This window comes from Erpetoichthys calabaricus, chromosome 11 (genome assembly GCF_900747795.2).
Source record: "Erpetoichthys calabaricus chromosome 11, fErpCal1.3, whole genome shotgun sequence".
Classification (NCBI taxonomy): domain Eukaryota; kingdom Metazoa; phylum Chordata; class Cladistia; order Polypteriformes; family Polypteridae; genus Erpetoichthys; species Erpetoichthys calabaricus.
In genome coordinates this window covers 2,995,489-3,016,642 of record NC_041404.2, presented here as the reverse complement: position 1 = coordinate 3,016,642, position 21,154 = coordinate 2,995,489, and the positions used below count along the sequence as shown (strand labels likewise).

At 35.5% G+C, this 21,154-nt stretch overlaps 1 protein-coding gene across 4 annotated transcripts in view; it reads right to left on the bottom strand.

The window, feature by feature from the left end:
- Nucleotides 1-21,154, bottom strand: part of LOC114660138 (matrin-3-like) — a 98,230-nt gene that overhangs the window by 11,518 nt on the left and 65,558 nt on the right. For all 4 annotated transcript variants that reach the window (XM_051933823.1, XM_051933826.1, XM_051933824.1 and 1 more), the window contains 5 exons: nucleotides 15,749-15,874; nucleotides 10,617-10,745; nucleotides 7,179-7,309; nucleotides 5,887-5,993; nucleotides 5,297-5,775 (listed from right to left, as the gene is read on the bottom strand). In XM_051933823.1, coding sequence (XP_051789783.1) covers nucleotides 5,297-5,775; nucleotides 5,887-5,993; nucleotides 7,179-7,309; nucleotides 10,617-10,745; nucleotides 15,749-15,874 — 972 coding nt within the window. The remainder of the gene's footprint in view (nucleotides 1-5,296; nucleotides 5,776-5,886; nucleotides 5,994-7,178; nucleotides 7,310-10,616; nucleotides 10,746-15,748; nucleotides 15,875-21,154) is intronic.

The following is a 21,154-nucleotide window of genomic DNA, read 5'->3' as shown; positions in this document are numbered from 1 at the left end:
TGTGCTCCATGACAAGACAGAGATGACAGTTCTGTCTCACAATTAAAAGAATGCAAACATATCTTCCTCTTCAAAGGAGTGCGTGTCAGGAGCACAGAATGTCACATAGATAGAGAAAACAATCTCTAGCAAACAAATCAATAGGGCTGTTTGGCTTTTAAGTATGCGAAGCACCGTGGCACAAAGCTGTTGAAGGCGGCAGCTCACACCCCCTCCGTCAGGAGAAGGGAGAGAGAGAGAGAGAGAGAGAGAGAGAGAGAGAGAGATAGAGAGAGACAGAGTTTGTTTTTCAGTCAAAAATCAATACGTGCCCTTTGAGCTTTTAAGTATGCGAAGCACCGTGCAGCATGTCGTTTCAGGAAGCAGCTGCACAAAAGATAGCAACGTGAAGATAATCTTTCAGCATTTTTAGACGAGCGTCCGTATCGTCTAGGTGTGCGAACAGCCCCCCTGCTCAATCCCCATACGTCAGGATCAGAGAAAGTCAGCGCAAGAGAGAGAGAAAAGTAAGCAATCTAGCTTCTCAGCCATCTGCCAATAGCGTCCCTTGTATGAAATCAACTGGGCAAACCAACTGAGGAAGCATGTACCAGAAATTAAATGACCCATTGTCCGCAGAAATCCGTGAACCAGCAAAAAATCCGCAATATATATTTAAATATGCTTACATATAAAATTCGCGATGGAGTGAAGCAGCGAAAGGCGAAGTGCGATATAGCGAGGGATCACTGTATATATATATATATATATATATACACACACACACACACAATACTGTATTTGTATTTTTTTTTTCAAGACCAGGGGCTAATATTAGTTCACTGCAACTCCTTACTCTTCAATACACTCGATTCAATTTCACATGACTAAAACATTCCTACCACTGATCGATTCTTGGTTTTCCTCGTGACTGGCCTTGGCTTTTGTTGATGGTAAATGCAAAAGACAATTTCAGAGGAAACTGTACCCTTTACAATTAAAACTGTTAATCAGTAAGTATAATGAGTTTTTACTATTATTGTTATTATTTTACTATTATTATTATACATTTAAGTCATTCACTCAAACATTATTCTTCTTGTTTTTGGTCAGTTTCAATTTGTATTGTTTTTTGCCCTAGCCATAGACAGACAATCATGAATCATATTGCACTTTAACTTCTTACAGTGATGTCATTTAGAGGCTGCAAATTTAGGTGGTGCTGAATGAACTGAATGTTTTAATGCTGGTGATGTTTTCTGTAGAGGTTGAAGTGGAACAAAACAACAACTAATGCTATGGTTTTGATACTTCTTAAAACGACTGCCAGCCCACTTCAAACAACTGGTTTTCTTCCCATAAATGTATTGTAGTGACATCTTTGTTGGTAGAGAAAAGACGAAATAGGAGTCTGAAATGTAAATATTTAAGAGGAAGAACTTTCTATAAAGGAGTGAGGTTATAAATATGAGAGAATCAAGGATAGTACAGAAACAAAAAATCATTATCTATCTATAGTCACTACCTGCTTGTGTTGAACAGAAGGAAACCGGATTTCCTGTATTTCTTCCTCCCTGGAAACCCAAGCTTTATTGCTAAACACATCTTACTTCAGCTTAGTCGAACCTTTCTCCTTCCATATCCAACTTATGCCTCATATCATTCATACAGTGGTTTAAGTGAAACCATATAGGATGCACTCTATGTTTTCAAAGTCTTGTTGCCTCTCACAATGCGTTATAAATTTCACATGACTAGTTTAGCAGTCCCCCTTTGGAGATCGGTATGCACTTATATTAGTATCAGGATTAATAATAAAAATAATAATAATAATAAATTCATTTTATTTAAAAGGCACCTTTCAAGACACCTTACAAAAAAGTCAAAGAAACATACCAAAACAAAGAATTAAATAAATACTAAAAGAACAAATAAAAAGAAAATAATGCAATGAAAAATAACATCCAATTAAAAACCATTATGTATTTATGATCATAAAAGTACTAAACTGTATAAATCAAAGGATAAAGATCAAGGGGAGGAGGTCATTTTTAAAAAGACAAGATTTAAGTCTGGATTTCGAGATGGGAAGGGAATCAGTGCTGCAGATATCTTGAGGAAGGCAGTTCCAAAGACAAGGAGCAACAAACTTAAAGGATCTAGACCCCATGGTAGATAAATAAGCAGAGGGCATAGCTAAGAGATTTAAATAAGAACATCTAAGAGTATGAGTAGGTGTATAAATATGTAGTAGATCTGAAAGATATGAAGGTACCATGCTATGAAGAACTTTGAATATTAAAAGCAGAATCTTGAAATGAATATGGTTTATAACTGGGAGACAGCAGTTCACAAAGAATCAAGATAATGTGTTCTGTGAAGTGGTTCCAGTAATAACTTTAGCAGCAGAACTCTGGACCAACTGAAGCCTATTCAGAAACACATGAGGGAGGCAAGCCAATATAGAATTACAGTAATCAATATGTGATGTTACCAGAGCACGTACAAGAATAGCAGTATTATTAGGTGTGAGTGATGGACAGAGAAGATTTATATTGCAAAAATGAAAATATGCAGACCAGGTAATTTTGTTAATATGAGCTTTGAACGATAAGAGTGCTGTCGCGGATGACACCAAAGCTCTTAACCTGAGGGGAAGGAAAAACTATAGAACCATTAATTGTCAAGGAAAAACTAAGTTTGGTGAGAGATAGATTTAGTGCCAATGAGGAGAACATCCATTTTATCATTATTAAGTTTGAGAAAATTACAAGAGAACCAAGTTTTTATTTCAGAGAGGCAGTCAGAAAGGATAAAGGGAGGAAGGGCAGAATTGGGCTTGGTAGATAAATATAGCTGGGTGTCATCAGCATAGCAATGAAACTGAACACCAAATTTATTAAAGATATTGCCAAGTGGTAGAAGACAGATGATAAATAAAAGTGGGCCCAAAACAGGGCCTTGGGGAACAGCACTAGTGACTGGGGTAGGCCGAGATGTAAAATTCCTGACTTGAACAAACTGTGTATATCCAGACAGATAGGATGCAAACCAAATGTAAGAAATATCACCTTCCAATCTAACAAACAAAATACTACGGGGGACTGTATGAAATGCTGCACTCGCGTCAAGCACCACCAAAATGGTGAGCGGCCCAGAGCTGGCACATTATTAGTATACACTTTAGTATATTTCAGATTACATGACTCTTTATAACCAGTAACAACCAGAAGAAAAATCAATGGCCACTTTACACTTTGGTTCTGAATATCCACAGCAAAATTACACAAACCTAATAAGAATACATATGAACTCAAAACACATAGTTTATTTTAAACTGCATTCAGTGTTTTCCAGGACCCGTACTAACCCTGTAGTACATGATATCTAGCACCCATTTATGTCAGGGGATGGGAGTCCTTTAGAGATTACAGCTTGTTTATTTTAGCACAGAAGAACCCACAGAAGAGCATAGGGGCTTGAAATTGGAGCATATTACTGTACCAAGAAAAGGATTCAGTGAGTTAGAATAGGCCTCTCACTACAACATTATTATTGACAAATATCAAGAAAACAAACAAAAACACATCCACTAATTTTCTTTTTTCTATATCACCACCAAATTTCAATCAAATTCTTCAAGGCATTTTTGAGATTTTGGGGTATTCACCTTTTCTGTTGTCAAGGGATGGGGGAGGGGGTTGTTACCCCTAAATGTCAATAATGAAATTTCTTAGTGGACACCTACTGACCTAGATGTACCATCCTACCAAATTTCAGCTTATTAACTAAGCATTAGTGTTTTTGCTGATGGAGTCTGTCGACTTTACATTATATGTAATATACAAACTGAATATTAGATGGATAGATTCGGTGTGGGAAGGAGTTTTGCTGTTGCCATTGCAAGAAAGATCAAGGAAATTGTGGTCTGAAAATGAGTAATGTGAAAAAAAGGCCAAAAATGCAGCTGGGATTCAAAACAAAGGGTGTGAGGCTTTGGGAACCTTTCTTCTCAAAACAGGTTGTAAAATCTACTATGGCTTGTTCGAAAATAAACAGGAAAACACTTAGGACAAAGGATAACTGAACCTAATTAGTAGGTATATTGAACCTGGTTTGTCGGTGTATGGACTTTAGTGAAGAAATAAAATGAACAATGCATTTCCAGCTACTTTATGTGACCATTTTGTGCCTTTCTTACACCTGATGCAATATGGGTCTGTTGACTTGAGCTAAGCAGGTTAAAAAATGGATGAATGGAAAATGCTTTTTATAGTTTGTTGCTTTGGGGACTCTACAGAGTTTTCAATGTGTTAAATCATTTAATAAAAGTTAATAACATCAGTGTTTTGATTTCATTTGTCTACAGAACAACAGAGACAGTATGACATCTTGACAATGTTATGTGAATTCAATCATCCAAGATTTAGACTTAGGAGCTAATTAACAACTCAAATCTATACGTGGCTGTGAATTTACAGGAATGTATTGACCTCTTTTTGGGGTTTCTATTCAGGCATGGATGTAAAGGCAGTGCATTCCTGCAAGTACTTGGGGGTTCACATCAATGACAGGTTGGACTAGACTCAAAACATAGAGGAGCAGAAAAAGTAAGAGCAGAGCATGCTCTTTTTTCTTAGGAGACTATGTTCCTTTAATATAGGTAATGACATCCTTCAGATCATCTGCGACTCTGTGATGGTCAGTGCGATTTTCTGTCCTGTGGTGTGCTGGGCTGACATTACTTCAAGAGATGCTCACCACTTCAACAATCCAATTAAAAAGGGACAGGCTCAGTAATACAACACACTCTGGATGAACACATCCTTTGTCTGACACGGAGTACTTTCAGCCAACAAATTATTCCGCAGAAGTGTGTCAAGAAACGCTACCTTAATACCAACAGCAATATATCTGCATTTTGCCTCTGACTGCCAATTTGTAAGTAGTTTTTTTTTTTTTTAGTCATCCTGGTGTGTTCAGACTATAAAGTGTGTGTAAAGATGTATTTATCTATTCATTAATTTACTGAGCTTCTGTAAAGCGCCAAATTTCCCCTTGGTACAAATAAAGTTCTATCTATCCAGAGATGCTTTCAGTCTTGTAACAAATGCTTGCTGGGATAGGAATTAACTATGCATGCCTCTAAGCTGTAGAAGTTTAAGAAATTAATGAATGGAAAGACATTTGTTAAAAATTAATCATGCAGTTTTTAATTACAAAAAATATTCTAAGCTTACGAAGGTAAACACGCATATAAAATCACCAACTAGACACTAGCTTTGGCAATTTCATCATTTACAACTTCGATTTTTACCTTAACATCTGTGGAGTCCTTTCTGAGACCCAAGAGGCTGTCATCAGGTTCCTGGATATCATTTTGTGACCTTTTAAAAGATTCATTCACTTTTTCAGCGTTGAAGTTGTCAGAAACAGTCTCTGGTGGCTCAATACCCTCACTTTTATTAAAATCACACATTTTTTTTGCTGGTACATCTTTTAAAGTTTCTGAATAGTTAGGATCTTCTAATGATGCCTCAATATGATCACTGGACCGCTTATGGCACATTTTTCCTTCACTGTGCCAGCTATCATTTGACCCATCCTCTAATTCCATCTCTACTTCCTCTATTTGTTCTTCATTTTCCACATTAAATCCAAAACCTTCCTCTCTTTGTACGCAAGGAAATTCCAAAAATGTGTTTTGCTCATCTGCCAACTCTTCATTTTGAAAGATATTTTGATTTGAAGGCTCTTCAAATGAAATGTTGCCCACTACTGTTCCAAGCCCTTTACCTAGAGACACAAGAACCTCATTACTTTTTGTTATCTTTACCTTATTATTTTGCCGATCTCAAACCAACACAACTTAAAGATTTAACATTACTTTGTCTACCATTAACTCACCTATTCCTGAATCATCCCCCATAAGGTTATGAGCATATTCAGGTTCAGTGTTTCCAGTGGATCCAGCATCACGTTGCTGAGTTGATTGATGTGTGTATCCTTGTCGCCTAAATCAATAGTCATATTTCAAATTATGACACATTTAACATATGAAAGTTAATTTATGTAAAAATACTTCAATGAACAAATATGATAAAGCACTTATTAGGGTGGCATTGGGTGTCTGGCCTCTTTCTACAGCCAAACAGTTGTCCTTTTGATGGGTTCTTCTCAATAGAGCTTTTTGTCTTTTGAGTGTATGTGCACACTAACAGTCTGGTGTAAATTTTAGAACTGCCTGAACGCTAGTTTATCAATTAATGTAATTTTCATTTTATTTATTTATTTAACATATTGGATTGAGAGGATTAAGATAATGGATGAATGAACATTTATTTCCCTTTAGCTTTTTATTTTTGAATCATTCTGAAAACATGGTGTAATGAAGTATGGCTCTCTTTTCTTAAGAAAAACATTGGTATTACACACATTTGCTCTTGTACTGTGCTTGGCAAAATTCAGAAATGTGTGGCTCTTCCCTGATAGATCATAAAGAGAATTTGCTTATAAAATGTCAAATTTTTTGAACGAAAAGTAATGATTAGCTTTTATTATTCTGAGTATCTAACATCTTTAGCATATAAAAAAAAAGACTAAAAATTGTACACATTTATTAGAAAAAATACATGATATCTTGATTTGATTCATTATAATTCAATGCAAAATGAAGACAAGTATTATATGCAGGGTTATTAAACAACAAGAGAGTAACACAGCTGCAAAGTTATCAGCTTCCCATTTTCTGCCATGCAGAATATACAGAAATTAAGCACAAAACTAAACAGAATTTATCAAAGTAGTAAACAAAATATTAAAACTTTGAAAAAACCATGACCCATCGTAAGAAGTTGTTGGCAAAAGTGTACAAGTGTTGATAGCATTCAATAATTAATCAGCTTATTTTTTTGTAACTATATTAGCAGTGATTGACACAAAAACTGTCACTAAAAAGAAATCTATAAAGCAATCTTTTACTTAATAATAGAATATAGTGAGTTGGACAAAGGTTATGCATTAGGTCATCCTCCAAATGACTGACAATGTAAATCTTTTATTGATTTTTGCAGAGATAGGCTTAGATTTGCTGTCAAACTGTTCTGTGAAAAGTTAGTTTAAAAATGATAGATGTAAGCTATTTGTATGTCTTTCCAACTACAGATGATATGGCATTTCATTTTGCATCTTTAACTTACCAGAACGTAAGTCTTTCAGGATCCTTGCATATAGTTATATTAACCTTTTTGCCTCTGACCAAAAGATTGTTACTTCTGTAGAACTTTATCATTTTCTCAGCCTCGGCACTGTTCTTCACTTCTACAAATGCCTGAAAATCATTAAGGAAATATGAGTAATAACTTTTGACAGAACACAGGTCCCTCCAAAATATTTGGGAAAAAACACATTTTTTTCCTTAATTTAAAACTCTGCTTCACAGTTTAAAATTGCAAATCAAACAATTCAGACATGATTCAAGTGCACAATGTATAAAAAGTGTTGTAATTTCTACATGGTGTGACTGAAATGTATGGAAATACCCTTAAAGTCAGCAATTTTTACTTTAATCACGTCTGATTTGGAACTTAAACTGTGGAGCAGAGGGATAAATCAAGGAAAATTGTGTCTTTGTCCCAAATGCTTTGGTTGGCACTATACTTTATTATAAGTGCTAAAACAAATACAATTTAGCCAAAAAAACATTTTCACCTAAAATCTATATTTTACATGGGCATATAATGCAAATTTTTAAGTTCACATTTGTTTCATTACCTTGAGAAATATGTCTAGATAACAATCAATACTGTGTATAAACCTATACACATTTCCGATATAAAAATCACAATCTAATCATTGGTTCAGATAATTACCCTAGCTGCATATTATGTACGCTGGCATTAACCGGTCTTGTGAAGAGACATCATCATTTAATAAGACAACTATTCTTTTTTTTTTTCTAGATTCTGATAAATGATGAACAGATCTGTTATATTTTGACTTGCATCTTCCAAATCCAGTTCACTTTAAAACATACATTTTAAATGCATATGTTTAGCAATTGTATCACTATACAAAAAGAAAAATAAAGGGCAAGGTTTAAAAGTTGAAATACTATGGTTTTATAGTATTTTTTTCCACCTGAAATATCATGAGTTTGTAAAACACTAGAAACCTGTTTATTTCTAAACTACCTTAAAATGCAGACAAGCTCAAACTACTATACTGAAATAGTTCACAACTTTATTATTTTAAGACAATAAAAAAACAATCCAACTATATTTTAACTGATCCAAACATAACCCATTTCAACTACTGATCCAAATACATTCAACTCCAGAAATAGACACCTTTCATGAAAAACTGCAAACATTAATATATTAAAAAGACCACACATGCAATGAATATTTTATGCTTAAACAATTGGATAAACGTCGTGCTTTTATTGTCAAACAGATTTCTGAAACAAAATGTTTTCCTTCACCATCACAAATTTTCATATTAAGGCAGATTCCAAAAATATTGGTACCACAAATGTTAGGGGGGCTCCACTAAATACTTTTGTAGTAGTTAACAAGTCTGGAGACTACTTGTGGAGGGATTTTGGACCACTCTTCCACACAACATTTACAACTAATAGAGATTCTTGGGTTTTCTTTTGTGAACTGCTCTCTTCAATTGAGACCACAGATTTTTCAGTTGGGTTCAAATCTGGAACCTGAGAGGGTCACTGCAAAACCTTAATTCTGGGCTTCTCCAACCAATTATTTGTTGATTCTGATGTGTGCTTCAGATCCTTTTCTTGATGGAAGATCCAACCATGTCCCAGTTTCAGCCTTTTCGCAGAGGCAACCAAATTTTTCTGCTGAAAGGTTGTGATATGTAATAGACTTCATTATGCCATGGACCTTAACAAGAACTCCTGGACCACTGGCAGCAAAACATCCCAAAAGCATCAAAGAGTCACCACCATATTTTACCATGGGTATATGAGAGCACTGCTTTGTATACAGTGACCTTTTTTCAAGAAACATGGAGATGGTGTGCATGGCCAAAAAGCTTACTTTTTGTGTCTTCTGACCACAACACACAATTCAAGCTGTACCTCCAATGTTGCTTGGCAAAGGACTCAGGAGAGGCTTCTTTTGTGCCACTCATCCATAAAGCTTCTAGTCATGGAGGTGTTGTCTCACAGTTGACTTTGAAACTGTTAATCCCCAAGATTCAACTAAACTTTGCAGTTGTGAAACTGTGATTTTTGGGCTACTCTTTGCCTCTCTTACCATCCTCCCCACTGTGCATGGGGACAATATGCAGATATGCCCCCTCCCCTGGAAATTTTCAACAGTTCCATGCTTTTTAAACTTCTTTATTATAGCTCTAATTGAATACCTATTTTTTTGTAGCCATTCCCAATGTTATGTAGCTCAACAACTTTTTTCCTCATCAGAGTTGAGATGTTTTACCCATGTTGATGGAAGACAAAAGGATTTTACCCATGTGTTGTCTCATATTTATACCCCAGTGAAAAAGGAAATTGCCTTAGACAAAAGTTTCTAGACACTAAAAGCAACATCAAGAAACATTTTTTCCCCCAAAGATGGAAATTTATTTGGTCTTATTTACAGTATTGTTCAAGGGTGCCAATAATTTTGCCACATGACAAGAAACTATTCTGAAGACAAAACAACACTTTTGCAGGAATGGTTTTATTAAATAGTCAACAATTTCTCAAAATATTTGAGGAGTATTAGAATCGTTGTATATATATTGCCTATATGACATCAATGTTTTTGTCTACTTTTTTAGGGGTGCCAGTATTTCTGGAGTTGACTGTAATAGGTGACAATAGAAGAAAAACTCATATTTACTTAAAAAAACAGCCAAATAAGATATTAGAACTGTCAGGTACAATTCTTCCTAATTTTACTTGTAAGGAAATCTAAATGATCATTTCTACTGAAAAAGACAGTACAGGATTAAATACCAAACAAGACGACACTAGATTTACTATTATTGTAAGCATGCTATTCCTTGGGCTTACTATGTTAGTAATTTGAAGTAATTGACAGAAAATTGCCTGAGCCCACCTTCGCCAGAACAGTGTTGTGGGGAGTTAAATCCTAACCTAGGAGAACCTAGTGTAAGGAAGGCACCAATTCTATACATGTCAGTTCACTGATTGCATATTTATGAACTACTCTCTATTCAACTGTTAAATCCTGGACATGTTTGAACTAGGAGGATTTTTTAAGCTAATGAACTTGTAAAATTCACACTTGTATTCATTTTGCCATGGGACTCAAGAAGTGCAAGACAGATTTGACTGTTAAAAAAGAAAAAACAATCTATACATGACAGATATACTGCAGCAACACATTTCTGCTTTAAATTATATGAGATCACAGGTTTTGACTATTTTGTGAACTTTACAGTATGCAGCTAGGACTGATCAAACAAGAAACAAACTGCAATTCCCCCACAGCTGAAGCAGTGGCAGCATAAACCTAGCAAAGACTAATACCTATAAATAAATGGGTATTTTTACATTATCCACAGATTATTCCCATGGTAACAATGATGACATTTTGAATTTTATGTGTGGTGCTTCTTTCAGATTAAATTTCCAGGTTACCCACCTCATTTTTATTTCTTTGATATATTTGGCAGTCCACAAGCCCAGCTCTTCTGACTAAATTCCAGAGATCAGAATTTGAATAACCTTGTGGTGGAAGATCTCTGATATACAGCATAGAATCAAAAAACTCCTTCAAAATTAAAGATAAAATATTTTTATCAATATATCCTTTTCCTAGACAAGCTCTTATTCATATAGCACACTTCAAATAAACAATAGATATGCAGGGCATTATTAATAGGTAACAATGCATAAATAACTAGTATCAAAGCATTCAAATGAAACATTATGAAACACAAAATTCTGGATTAGTACAATAAAACAAACAGGAATGATGCACATAGTGCTGTAAGACAATGAATAAAAAGTGTTTATAATATAAAGTTATATCATAAGGACCTGGACAAAGAATTTAAACTGAAAAGGAAGTTTGAGAATGCTAGTGTGGGTTAAAAGCCTTCATGAACAGATCATTTTTATGTAGCCTCTGAAATGAACAAATGAAGTCAATGGATATACTGTAATTACTTCGGTATAGTAATTACAAAGACTGGATATAACAGAGATGAAGGATCTTTCACTCATACTTTAACGACTAAAGCTTCAACATCATAACATATACCCAAAAAATTGCCATTACCCCTCCGAAATTGTATTTCCCAATGACCAATAACAAAAGCCAAGATCAGTCACTAGGAAAATTAAGAAGTGATCTACGGCAGAATTGTTTACTAATGGGTAATTGTATGGCGCATTTTCATGAGTAAGGAGTGCCACCGAGTTAATTAATCTTTTTTTTTTTTTTTATTTAAAAAACAGAAGTATTCTGTTATTTACATAGTACTTCTAATAAAACTGATTAACCCAGCGGTTCTCAAATGTTTTCTATCATGCCCCGCTTTGGAAGCAGTGGACCTTTCATACATACATTTCAAATATATAAATAAACAAAATGGGCCAGATTTTGTTTTATTAAATTGAAATAACATGACTGGCAACTGCAAGTTTCCTTTCAGCTTTCTTTCAATAGCTTCCTTTGTGTAAGTAAAAATGCAGGGCAGCCTTTGTAGACTTATCAAAACAAATGTGTGTCTCTTGTCACTAAATTGCTTGATTATAGTGTTTTTTCAAAAATACTGAGCAAGAAAGAATTGTTTTAAAGTTGAACTGCAACCACCTTTGCTAGGAGGATAAACAGTACAACTAGTATAAAAATAAAAAATAAACAAGAATAATGAAATAAACACCACAAAATAATAACTTGAACAGTTTAGTTACTTGGCAAGAAAAGAAAATGTCATTTTGTGAGAACTCAGATCTTATTACCTTATTAGTGACTGCAGTGAGCCTATTTTTCATAGAACATCTTTTCAAAACAGGGTTGCAAACCTGAAATCACCACTCTCAATTCATGTTCAATGTTGAGCTTAGACCTGTGCTTTGATTTCAGTGAGGCAACAGCTGAAAATCCAATCTCACAAATATAGGATGTGGCAAAAGGAAGCAGAATCCTCACAGCCTTCTGTCCTAAGAGTGGGTACTCCCTCTGCACAACATGCTAGAGTTCACTCAGTTTCTAAGTTGTAAACCTGAATCAGAGTTGTGACAAATTGGTCAAAACCTCTGGCAGCTCAGGGCTAATCTTCCTTGCTTCTCTGTGTAAAAAGTGCACCAACTTCAGCTAACACGTGGGATGTGCCACAACAAAAAGGAATAAATTATTAAAAATTGATGTATACCCCTTACTGCCTCACAACAAATGGGTTTTGCAAGTTTAGATTTGCAGTTTGATGTATTATTTTTAGTTCTCCACTTTCTCTGAGATAAATGGTTATTTCCAAACACTAGGCCTGCTTCAATTTTTAAACTGCTTTTGATCTAAACCCTTCAAAATTTTGTAACTGTACAAGATTACAGATCAAACAGTTACATTCTAATCTGCCTGAAGCTACCATTTTTACAGAAGGTGAAATTATATTTATACTCAAAAATATCTGCTACTCCTTCTACAATTATCTGTTTCAAATCAAAGTCTCCAGTAAAATTATGTTTTGTAATGACCATCAACAAAAATCAAGTCATAAGAGCAGTGTTTCCCAAACTCGGTCCTGGGGACCCCCTGTGGCTGCAGGTTTTTGTTCCAACCAGCTTCTGTTTTTAATTGAACTCGTGGGCTAATTAAGTGAACTGATATTTCCCAAGTTCTGTGTTTAGGGAACAATATAGAAATTAGAAAACTAATTTTGCTAAAAAAAAAAAATATTAAAATGTACCAAGCAGTTATATAGGAATAATGTATTTTTTTTCTTTTTAACAGTATTTTCATCTTGATTTTCATTCTACTTTTCTAGGTCTTCTAATTGTTTAATTAATCTATTATTTACTAATTAGTCGGTCTGATGCTAAAGTAGTTGCAGCCTTTGATTATTCAGTGTTGTTTGCCTGGGTGTCTGATCTGCTTGTTTTAAATTGTCATTATTAAGATACAATGAAGGGGGAAAAACTGCACAGAGAAAGGGCCAAGTATAATGATATCAACAAAAGAGAGTTAAGCATTTAAATCTATAGCAAAAGCATAAATATTTCTAAATGTCTTATTAATGTAAAAATCATGCTGCTGTGCTTTTCTGAATGTCAAATAAAAGAAAGAAAAAAACATACCAGCTAATTAAATGAGATCAGTGCTATCAGGTGTTGTCACTGATTAGGAATCCAGTTGGAACAAAAACCTGCAGCCACAGGGGGTCCCCAGGACCGAGTTTGGGAAACACTGCATTAGAGAAAGCTCAAAGTGATGTACAGCAGGAATGTTTTACTCATGGGCAATTATATGTAGCAGGTTCAAGAGTTAGAAGCTCAAGTGAGCTAGTAAGATTAACTCTACAAATACTGTATACAGTACTTCTTATACATCAGAAGGACTATTACAATAGGACCCTCAGCCTGATGAAAGTTACAAATTTTGTAATGGCTTCTGTAAGCTGGACAAGGTCTTCTGATTCGATGCTGACACCATGGAGCTGTAACAGGCCCATAGTTTCAGGAGATTTTACTAGACAAAGATACTGCAGGACAAGGAACGAGTAACTTAATACACCTGAAAATAAATAATGGGGGTCAATTAAGGAAATTAACCACGAAAAGGCAAATAATCTTGTTTTTGCTGACTGGTAGTTTTAACACTAGAATCCCTGAAGCCTACGAAACTATTTGTAATGCCCGGCTACCTTAAATTCCCTCATACGACCTCATCAGTGTTTTAGTTTTGCAAATGTGTCAATCAGCACAAGCAGAAAAGCAGCCTGCTGTCCCATCACCCAACGAGGCAGCTAAAGGCAAGATGCAAAATTCTCACAGCTGAAGCTTCTTTACCAAGGAGTTAGGTGTCTTGAATTGTATAGGGTAAATAATATAGTTATTTGGAATGTATACATTTCATTTGTGTTCTGTGTCTACAACGACCTGTGTACATGTAGGATGACAGGAAATGTGAGGCAAAAAATATTGAACACATAACTAAAACAAACCTTTTTCGTGTTATAGTAATAATGACAAAATGCTGACATAAAGTGTATAATGTGTGAAGACTGAAGTCCAAATATCCAATAAACACTTTCACAAAAGGTATAACAAAACAAGTGCGCTTTTATTCAACAATATAACTCAAGAAAAAAACTGTTCAATTTACATGTTGCTGTCAATGTGTAAAAACCTAAGTCCAAATATCAATCAAAACAAAGTAGATATGTCCAATTGGCTGGTGCAGTAGTAAGAACTGCTGCCGCATAATCAAGAGATCACAGGTTCGATCCTGGGTTCTCCCCTCATTTACGATTTTGAGTAATGAGATGCTGTTATCATTACTAATAAAAATATACATTTGATTTGAGTCTGTAACAACCAATATAAATTTTTGCTACTTGTAAAAGGTACTTCAGGGATTCTTCGAGCTGTCAAAGAATCTAAGTACTATTAGTGTGGTATAGGCAATTACAATCAATTTGTCCTTCTCAACTTTAAGCCCATCTGGGAGAACACCAAACACAGCTGGGTTAGGAGTGACTGTGACACCAAGGCTGTCTGGTAGGCATTCAAAGATTCTTGATGTTAATTTGATGCACCTCCAAAACATGTGGCCCAGTGAGCCTGGAGCTAGACTGCAACGTTCAGAGGTTGAATCTTGCCCTGGATACATTTTGGACAATTTTAAACAATGTACAAGTGATTGATAAAAGATTTCAAGTTGGATGATTGAATGCTTTGTGCAGAACTATGAGATATTAAGTAAAAGATCCACTGTATCCTAGGATTTTTGAAAGGGATAGATTTGAATATGTTTTTTATATGTTATTGAGATGCTGTATGAGTCTTCATTTCTGTTCCAGAAGAAATACTGATCAGTTGTGGTTAGGTGGTGTGGAAAATTGGGTCGGTTCCATTTAGCAAAGTTTCTATTTTGAAAGTAGTGAAAAAAATTGTGTTGATGGGGAGAATACATTTAAATGTCTCTGGGCCACCAATATCTGACCACCCAGCACATTGACCAGCAGATGACCACTTCTTGATACTTGAACTGAAGGACCAATTAATTTGTGGTGAACAGGGTTCAAGAAAGACCACCAAGGGTTCTGAGCAAACATGGCTGCAATGGTGTCTAAGAATAAAATCCTTTGGTGTAGTGAAAGGAACAGCAGAGAAGTTTACTCTAGATTGAGAAAGAAAAGAAATGAGGGAGTGACATCAATAGGGAGGATCAATGAAAGCGTTAAAGACCAATACTTGCAGAAGATATAGATGGGACAAATTCAAAACATGTGGAGAAAGCTACCATGGAAATTTAGAGAACAGAACTGGCAACAAAGGTCAGTATCATACAGTAATGCTCTCATGGTGTACAATACAGGCAATGCATGTTTTAAAATTGAAACTGTTGATCAGGGTTTTGGAAGTGGAGATAAAAAACCAAAAACACATAGCAGTATTCCATGGCAGATGGAGAGGGACAGGGCAACTACATGGGTTTCTTCGGAACATGAAAATCATAATGCATTTAGATATAAACAAAACTTGTTTTTTTATTTAATAACATATCAATGAAAGTCGATGAACAAAAAAAATAAAATAAAAAAGTACCTGAATACTGTCTTTTCCTTGCAAAAGTGATAATTGCACAACTTGTCCACGAATAGAAGGCTTTTTGTATTTGTAGTAATTTATCATAGCTGTGGCTTCATCTTGTGTACTCATTTCTAAAAATGCCTAATGTAGAGAAAAATAAGTATACATACAATTAATAGAAAATATATTTACATAAATATAAAATAAAAAATTATTACATTGATCAATGCATTTTGTTTTTTAATAATAATACATGAGATTTGTGGAAAATTGCACATTAATACACGCAGATGAAAAGGCAACCAAAATGATATATGTGCTAGTAATGCATGCAAAGGGTGATTTAATAAGTGTAAAAATTATTGCATTTGCTTCTATCAACAAATGCTAAAGAAAAGAGATTTGCTACGGAGTGGAGACAGGGAATGAATAAATAAATTGTGTGGCCAAAGACCACCATGCCACTTTTTGCTGTCAGTAATCTTTCCAAGTACTCCATTATTCATTTTCCAAACCCACTTCTCCAATACAGATTTAATGCCATGCTGAGCATTCTCATTCCCGATTCTCTTGATTCACTAACACAATGTCTAACTTGTATCTCGGAATGGATGAATAGTAACTTTCTCAAATTAAATAAAGAGAAAACTGAAATCTTACTGATTGGCAATAATGGATACAATAAGGCTATTAGAAATAAACTTGATGCTTTAGGATTAAAAGTCAAAACGGAGGTAAAAAGCTTAGGGGTAACTGTTGACAGTAATCTAAATTTTAAATCACATATTAATCAGATCACTAGGACAGCATTTTTTCACTTAAGAAACATAGCAAAAGTTAGACCTCTTATATCATTGAAAGATGCTGAGAAATTAGTTCACGCGTTTTATTTCAGTCGACTAGATTACTGTAACGCACTCCTCTCAGGACTACCCAAAAAAGACATAAATCATTTGCAACTAGTGCAGAATGCAGCTGCTAGAATCCTTACCAGGAAAGGAAAATCCGAGCACATCTCTCCAGTTTTGATGTCATTACACTGTCATTCAGGATTGACTTTAAAATTCTGCTTATAGTTTATAAAGCCTTAAATAATCTCGCCCCATCTTACAGTGGGGCAAAAAAGTATTTAGTCAGCCACCAATTGTGCAAGTTCTCCCACTTAAAAAGATGAGAGAGGCCTGTAATTTTCACCACAGGTATACCTCAACTATGAGAGACAAAATGAGAAGAAAAAAAAAAAAAATCACATTGTCTGATTTTTGAAGAATTTATTTGCAAATTATGGTGGAAAAAAAGTATTTGGTCACCTATAAACAAGCAAGATTTCTGGCTCTCACAGACTTGTAATTTCTTCTGTAAGAGGCTCCTCTGTCCTCCACTCGTTACCTGTATTAACTATTTATTAACTACTATTTTCATGAAGTGTGGGAAACAGAGTTTCGTTTCAAAAATGTAAATAAGTGTGTGTCTGATCTGCGGTGCAAGCATGTCAGTCCGTAAAAGATGTAACGTGGAGCATTATTTCATCAAGGTCCACAGCAACCTTTCACTGGACTTTCCTGCAGGTAGCAGTCTACAAAAAGAGAAGATAAAGGAGCTGAAAACAATGCTTCAAAGACAACAGTTTCTGTTCAACAAACATACGAAGAAGGCCAATGCAGCGACAGAGGCCTCATTTAAAGTGGTGCACATCTTAAAGCATAAAAAAACCATCACCGATGGCAGGATTGTAAAGGAGGCTATGACCACGGTGGCTGCAATGTTATTCAGGGACCAAAAAAGTAAGACAGAAATTTTGTCTGCTATTGCTGATGTACAACTTGTTGCAAATACTGTGGCAAGGAGAAAGTCTGCGCCGTCTGTGGATGTGGTAAAACAGCTGGAATCGGACATGCAGAGGTACAAATGGTTTTCAATTCAGTGTGAGGAGTCTATCAACTCCAGTGATACAGCCCAGCTGGCTGTTTTCATTCAAATGGTGTTTGGTGACTTTTCCACCCAAGAACAGTTTTTGACCTTAGTTCCACTGAAAACGATATTTACAATGCAGTGAAGGACTACTTTGTAGAAAAAAAGATTCCTGTCGGAAAGCTGGCGTCCGTGACAACTGACGGAGCACCAGCTATGACAGGTTGTCACTCAGGATTTATTGTGCACTGCAAAGCGGACCCGGACGTTCCCAAGTTTCTGAACTATCATTTTATCATTCACCCACAGGTTATATGTGCAAAAGTTATGGAATTTGATCATGTCATGGTGCCTGTTGTTAAGATCATCAACTCCATTCAAGCAAAGACAAAGCAACTTCGGAGCTTCAAGCTCTTCCTGGAGGAATGCTCTGTAAAGTATGGGGATCTCCTCCTCCACACTGAAGTCAGATGGTTAAGTCGGGGTAAGATACTGAAGCGCTTTCTTTCCTTGCTGGGTGAAATCAAGGCTTTTATGGAAACGAGGGAGGAAGATACCACCCTATTATCTGATGCAGAGTGGCTACTTGATCTTGGTTTCCTGACAGAAGTAACTGAGAAAATTAATCACTTAAACCTATAGTTACAAGGCAAAGATAAAAACATATCTGATATGATCAGTGCTGTTAAGGCATTCAGTGCAAAACTGTCACTGTACATCCAGCAAGTGAAAAAACAAAAGGTTTCAGCACTTCCCCTCTGTCTGAAAGATGTTGTAAAGTCACATAGGTCCAGCCAGTGTTTTAAATGTTTCCAAGTATCGTGACCTCCTTTCAAGGCTTAGACAGGAGTTTACAGACAGATTCAGTGACTTTGAGAAACTTGAACCCTGTGTGACATTTATGACCAATCCCTTCATGCATTTGGACATTAGTGAGATTTCAAGGCAGATGGCTGAACTTTTTTGTGTTGATACTGTAGAAATGGAAATTAAGGTTATAAACTTTCAAAATAATGTGTAGTTAAAGTCTCAACAGCACTATCAGTATTTCTAGACCTTAGTAGAGCCAGATAACTATAAGAATCTTCACCAAGGAGCTCTGAAAATGTCGTCTTTGTTTGGGTATACACACCTCTGTGAGTCTGAATGTCATGAAATCAAAGTTCAGAACAAGACTGACAGATGAACATTTAAATGCCTCCATATGAGTGAACCAAAGTGGCTACACTCCACCATACACCTCTCTTGTTGACTCCATGCAGTGCCAGCCATCTCACGAACTAAAAAAGGCTGAATACATATCACACATTCAACTGAACATGTAAATACTCTTGTTACATGTCACTGTTTAATTTCACAAAATGACAAATGAGTAAGTAATATCTGTGTATTTATAATTGCATTGTTTTGACAGCATTCATGTTTTAATTCAATAAGTGTGAGATGCACTAGAAAATGCATACAGACATACAAAATGCACTTGCAGGTGAACTAAATATTTTTTGTACTGTTGTAATAAAAAATGTGAGTTGTGGACACCAACATTGTGTAAAAGTTCCACAAAAGTTCAAAATAAGCTATGAGAACAAATGTTAGAAAACATGAGTAGCTCTTTGCCATTTTCATTTTGTAAAAGTAGCTCTGATTGAGGGAAAAAAGGTTGGAGACCCCTGCATTACATCAATTCCACAGATGAAAACAAGAACATAAAACCTCCAAATTTTTCTTCTCAACTGAATTTCTGAAGGGATCGAAAGATGGTAATCCCACGTCAGACCCAGGGGGTGCCAGTGTACACTAACCCTTTCTCTTTCTTTCTTTCTTTCTTTCTTTCTTTCTTTCTTTCTTTCTTTCTTTCTTTCTTTCTTTCTTTCTTTCTTTCTTTCTTTCTTTCTTTCTTTCTTTCTTTCTTTCTTTCTTTCTCACTTCTCGGTTACTTCTAATTTGACAGGTTAGTTGCAAAGGATTCAACATTACTTCTCTCTGACAGACAGCATGTCTTTTTTTTTTTTTAAATTGATTTTATTAAAATCAAATAACATTCCATACAAATAACTCAGGTTTTACAAAAAAAAGGTTTGAAACAAATCGATCCCCACCTCTGAGAAAGAGAGCTAGGCTAGCAGAGTAAAACTTTAAGATAGTAAAAATAAGTAAATAGATAAATTAATGAATGAATAAAGATAAATGAAGTAAAAGATGGAAGAGAACCTACTTTCTCAATTTAAATGCTTATTCTAAAATGTTATTGATTAGATCCTGCCAGGTTTTGAAAAAGTTTTGTACAGATCCTCTTAGTGTGAATTTGATTTTTTCCAGTTTCAAACAGTATATAACACCAGTTACCTACTGACTTAGAATAGGAGAGTTAGGATTCTTCCAGTTGAGCAGGATAAGATCTACGTGTCAATAGTGCAGTAAAGGCAATTACAATTTGTTTGTCCTTCTCCACTTTATGCCCATCTGGGAGTACCCCAAACACAGCTATTAGTGGATTAGGAGGGATTGTGACACCAAGGCTGTCTGAAAGGCATTTAAAGATTTTGGTCCAGAATGATGTTATTTTGGTGCATGCCCAAAACATGTGGCCCAGTGAGGCTGGAACTTGACTGCAGCGTTCGCAGGTTGGATCTTACTCTGGAAACATTCTGGACAATTTTACACACGAGAGATGCACTCGATATATAATTTTGAGTTGAATAAATCTATGCTTTGCGCATATGGAGCTCGAGTGAATTCTGTGCATTGCTACTTTCCACTCCTTTCTGAGATGTTGAGTGAGGGATCCTTTTCCCACTGTACTCTTGGATCTTTGAAAGGGAGGGACTGTAAAACGGTTTTATATATTACGGAGATGCTGTCTGAGTCCTCAAGTCCGATCAATATTTTTTCCGGTGTAGAGGTAGGTGGGAGGTGAGGAAAATTGGGCAAGTTCTGTTTAACAAAGTTTCTAATATGAAGGTGGTGAAAGAAATGTGTTGCTGGAAACTTAAGAGTGTAATTGTTCGTAGGATGGAAAGACGGTGTCCATGTAGTGTCCATGTACAGATCTCTAAGTGATTTAATCCCTAATGTTTTCCAGACATTAAAAACTGCATATGTTTGAGACGGTTCTTGTACAGAGGTGCCACAGATAAAAGCTTCTCTATCTTAAAATACTTCCTACATGGGTTCCATACTCTGAGTGAGCGAAGCACAATTGGGCTGATAGTATATTGGCGATAACTTTTACTTACTGGGGTGCAAAAAAAGGAATATAAAGAAATACTGCAGGATTTTGTTTCTATTGTGGACCAAGCCTGTGTATGTTCATCTATTTGAGTCCATGTTTTTATAGATAGATAGTATTTGCTACCCAGTAATAAAACTGAAAGTTAGGTAGAGCCATGCCGCCTTAGGTCTTTGTAGGGCCGCCCTTAGGATATGTGGATGTTTTGAATTCCAAATAAATGAGGTTATGGTTGAATCTAATTTCTTAAAAAAAAGATCTACTAATGTATATTGGAATGT